Source organism: Lygodium microphyllum, chromosome 11 (genome assembly GCF_053477565.2).
Source record: "Lygodium microphyllum isolate KBCC chromosome 11, Lygodium_microphyllum_v1.1.10, whole genome shotgun sequence".
NCBI classification, from domain to species: Eukaryota; Viridiplantae; Streptophyta; class Polypodiopsida; order Schizaeales; family Lygodiaceae; genus Lygodium; species Lygodium microphyllum.
This window is the reverse complement of record NC_141145.1, coordinates 109,792,056-109,796,714: the sequence shown is the minus strand read 5'-3', so window position 1 is coordinate 109,796,714 and position 4,659 is coordinate 109,792,056. Positions and strand designations below refer to the sequence as shown.

The 4,659-nt window shown below is 44.0% G+C and overlaps 1 protein-coding gene across 1 annotated transcript; it reads right to left on the bottom strand.

The window, feature by feature from the left end:
- Positions 1-629: 629 nt before the first annotated feature.
- Positions 630-4,041, bottom strand: LOC148029224 (glycosyl hydrolase 5 family protein-like). The gene is made up of 2 exons (XM_087687997.1): positions 2,334-4,041; positions 630-1,676 (listed from the first exon to the last, which is right to left on the bottom strand). The coding sequence occupies exons 1-2, from the start codon at positions 3,514-3,516 to the stop codon at positions 1,066-1,068; spliced, it is 1,794 nt and encodes a 597-aa protein (XP_087544123.1). The 5' UTR covers positions 3,517-4,041; the 3' UTR covers positions 630-1,065.
- Positions 4,042-4,659: the final 618 nt, after the last annotated feature.

The window sequence follows — 4,659 nt, the reverse complement described above, 5'->3', positions numbered from 1 at the left end:
ACTTCAAGGCATTAAGAGCATTGAACTAACCTAAAAACTACACTACAATAAAATTAATCAAATATCAACGCAAGGGACTATTTTCTTAGGGGGTTCTTAAAACTCCGAGACGAAAGTCTTACTTGCACCATATATTGCCTAGTTGCCTTCCTTTTGGGCTATCTTGATCTTAGTGGTGCAACCCAAACCTAGAGCCCTTGGGTTTAATACCTTGTCTCAACTTTTTGATTTTACTATGGATCCCACCAAGAACAAGGGTGGCTTGAAGATCCCCCCCATGGCTTTGTGGTGCACAAGAAGCCATGCTTCCCAAAGCCATGGATTCGAGCCCTAGAATTGCCGTTAGATTTTTCAAGGACTACAAAAAATTTTGCATTTATTAGTTGATCTAGGCATTCTCTCGTTGAAGGTGGTGGATTTTGTTCAAATTACCAAATCTCATACCGCCTGCTCGGGGTAGCAAGAACTGCTGCAAAAGTCATCCTCTTCTGCTTGGAAGCAAGGGCACGCAAATTGCTAGAGGTGGAAGGAGAAGAAAGGGTACACACATTCCTAGAAGAAGACAGACATGAAGAGGACTATGACAGACTGTCGAATGAATGCATGGCGAGAGAGAGAGAGAGAGAGCGCGCGTGTGTGTGTAACAATGGTGTGCTTGGAATAGAAATTACTAGTTGGGGTTGTTGAATGACTGTACACAGGGAGTGTGTGTGTCTGTGTGTGTCACATGAATTGAGTTCCATAATCGTGATCACTCCCCCATGGCACATGTCACTTGAGAGGGATCTACCCGTGTCTATTAATTACTGTATTGATTACACTACTTTGAGCAGAGAAATCATCTCTGAGGTGTTGAGGTGTAAATCATTTGTTTAGAGGGTTGATCTTAAGGTACATTATAGAGCTTCCATATTGTACAGAAGGTTCACTGTACACATTATAGAGATTGCATCTTCTAGGAGGTCAATATCCTCATATCAACCATTTATGGATTGGGTCATGTATGCACATGATAGAGCTGTCCGCATCTTCTGGAATCCGACATGCTCATATCACTGATATGCGTCAGAGAGTGAGTGGGTTTGGTGCAGAGTAAGAGGCAGAGGTGATGGAAGATGTGGAGGTTGGAGTGGTTGCATTGATAAGAACAAACCATTGGTTACTAGGATCATCATTTGGCCCACAATCCGTATCATCAGCTTGCACGCATATGCACCTTTTGGACGTGACATAAGGAGGGATGCTTCCATCAAGGCACAAAGTGACATCGTGTGTGAGGTGGTTTTCATGATGGGAGTCACTTTGGCCCGAGCCAACAAGGTGGTTGTTAGTCATTATTGGAGTGATGTTGTGGTTGAGGGAGGAGGGGGTAGATGGTAAACTATGGTGGATTGATGTGGCAAGTTGCATCTTTGCAATAGAGACCATGGTCCAAGGCCCATTTCTCTCTGTGCCTGTAACCATAAGCTTGGCTGGTTGATCTTCTCCTTCCACACCCACACACAAGTAGCTATTCACCATCTCAATCCGGCCTTGCGGGCTATACCTCCAATGGGTTAATCCTTCTGATGTGCAAGGACCTAGTAACAATGTGTTGCCCAAACCCTTCTGCAAGCATAGACCACTTGCTGGATGGAATATCACTTGGTATGTGCGGCCTCCTCTACTCACAGCTCCTGCACCGTTAGATGCTCGATCAATAAAACTCAAGTCAAAATTTGATCACATTGCTTCATAGAAGCATTCAGAATTTGATCAATTTCCTAGTAAAGGTATTGTTGCTTAGAGATCAAGCTGCCTATCATCAAAACTCAAAATTTTTATCAAATTGCCTATTAGAGATATAGCGATGCCTAATTAGAGTAAATAATGATGCAATTGCCTTTTTGAAGGATTAATATTAATCATAAGTCTAGACAATGTTTCCTAGGTAGGAATTATGTTTGAAGGTGTGATACTCTTGAAAATTCTCAAGATATTCACTTGATGTCATAACTTGGCCAATCGGAGGTCCTTGGTTATTATTTGATGCTAATCAGATGCTGTTGACTATTACTTGATGTCTGTAGGTATGAAGTGAGGGCATAACCTAACCAATCAGATGAGACTTGCTTTCTTGTTTTCCCAAGAACCATTTGCTATTAACTGATTTCTGAAGGTATAAAATTAATTGATGTCCCAAGATATAAAACAAGGACATAACTTATCTAATCAGGTGCCCTTGTATTATATCTTGAGACATCAATTAATTTTATAAAACAAGGGCTAAACCCAAGGTATTACTTCAGGTGCCATTGGCTATGACTGATAAACATCAGTAATGCTTTACTTACTTTGCCAAGGCTCCTGTATGGCTTGCAATCGCGCAAGGAAGCCAAGGTTGCGAGGCGAGCTCCATCCTGCATTCAGAATGCCAAAGAACTCCTCATCATCCATGTGCCCATTCCTGATGTAGTAGCTACCCTGCAGTGGCCAATAGGCCCAATCCAGGTCCATGCTAGCAATAAAGGCAAACAGGCAACTGATAAACCTGCTCTGAGCTTTGTCACCTCCTCTTTGATCAATCCCAAACTCACTGATGAAGAGAGGGGCTGTGTAGCTAATATTGGGAGTCGTCACAAACCCCCCACATTTCATGATGCTAGATGTGGCTATGGCACAGGCCTTGTTAAGGTTCCCTTGGCCAAAGTTCACCCCATAGGAGGCTGCATACCAGTGCATTTCATACAAGAGCTTCTCCGGGAAGCCGAGCTCGATGCGATTCTTCGCCAGGAAGTGCAGGTCAGTGTCGTAGTGGAGGCCGGAGAGGATGACAAGGAGCTTGGGGTTGGCATGATGGACAGCATTGGCACCCAAGCTCATGTACCTATACCAATCTTTGACATTCTGTCTGGGGCCTCTGAGCTCATTCCTGATGCTGATGGCAACCACCTCAGGGAGGTTAATGAAGGAGGAGGCCACCACAGAGAGGCCCCGGGACCATGAGACCACATCAAAGAGGGCATCTCCAAAGAAGCCATTGCCATCTGAGTCAGAGCAGCACCACTGGGGAGTGCTGACATGGTTGTCGAGGATGATGAGGAGGCCGGCACGGGCGAGGCTAGAGGCGACGCGGCGGAACACGAGGGTGGGGGTGAGGTCGGGGAGGTCAGGGTTGTGGACGATGATGCCTCTGAGGGCCGAGTGCAGGCCCAGTCCCTTGAAGGCCTGCCTCACAGTCTGCTGAGACAGGGAGGCATTCGAAAAGAGCTGAGTAGGCCATGTCAGGCGGACACAATTGAAGCCCAAGTTCTTGATTGTGCTGGCTATGGCGGGAAGAGGCTGCTTGCTCAGGCCCTCTGGCGTCATGGCCTCCAAATGGGCTGCCCAAGACACGCATGCCAGCTTGGCTCTCGTCCCATCTGCCTCGTGCACCAGCCACCTTGAGGAGACTGACAGATAGTGAGCCTGGCCGCCATAGCTGCTGGCTATCCACAGCAAACTCAGAAGAAAAAGAAAGAGAGTCACCTTCTGCATTGTTAACTGCCCCTTCTCCACAGGTTTAAGAAATTTAAATAATCACAACCCTTTTTATAATCCCTTCTCCACCCTCAATTGCACCTTCTCCATACATTAAGAACCTTACTAATCACGAATCACCACTCTTTCTAACCCCTTGAGGCTTGCACCTTTCTTTCACAAGAGCTGTTTGACCTTATGCCACGCGCGAGAAGGGGCTCTTTCCCTACAGTGCTCAACATCATGAGCTTTTACTCGGGAAGCTCCGCACATCAGGAGAGGGGCGGGGGGTGCCACCAACCCCTACCTTAAGCCAGCATCCCCCTATCAACAACGCAGAAGCTCATGATGTTGTTGTAATGTAGAATGTAGAAATTATAATGGGAAGTTGTCTAAAACTTGTGATCAACCCTTTTCCATGAATTAATAAAGCTTAATTACACCTCTTTTCTCATACACCTCTCTCTCATGTCCTATTGTTGGGAATCGTCATTCTTGGATAAGAACACACCCTTCCCAAGTCCCCTCTTCAAGGGTGGGACAAAGACTTGGTTGTTAAGTGGCCTTCTTGTATAAATCCATAAGAAAGTTTGGAAGCCAAGACATTCTTTCTCATACCTAGAGTAAAGGCAACAACCTGTCACCCCCAGTTGTTGTGGTACAAGAGACCTTTGCCTGCATAAGTAAGCAAAACATTTGGACATTCTTCAAAGTCTCTCATCTTACTGAATTTGTAGGAAAATGGATGTGTGAAGGAATTGATAAAGAAGAAAAGTAAGGGCTAGACAAGATCAACATCAAGGTTGTGCCTAGAATTAAATCCATTAGGGATATATGAATAAATTCATTTTATCTGTCTACAATTGAAAAAGACTATAGCACATGTTTCAAACATTTCGGAAGAAATTGAGCAATGTGACTTATTAAGTTCATTAATAGTATAAACAAAGGTGTCATACTAAACATATGCATTAAAGTTCACTTGCTACCTCATACATTCCTTTCAAGTAATCAAATTTAGGAAAATCATAGTCAACCATATAAACTACAAAGGATATGATGGTTGAAACACTTTATTTTACTAAAGTTTGAATTTCTTTGAATTGAAAAGTATTAAAGATCTATTTCAATAATATGATATCAAGATGTAGGTGTTATGTG

Coding starts and splice junctions, on each gene's coding strand:
- LOC148029224 (XM_087687997.1), bottom strand. CDS start 3,516: ATGCAGAAGGTGACTCTCTTTCTTTTTCTTCTGAGTTTGCTGTGGATA. Junction 1,677..2,333: donor CATACAGGAGCCTTGGCAAA/GTAAGTAAAGCA, acceptor CTAACGGTGCAG/GAGCTGTGAGTAGAGGAGGC.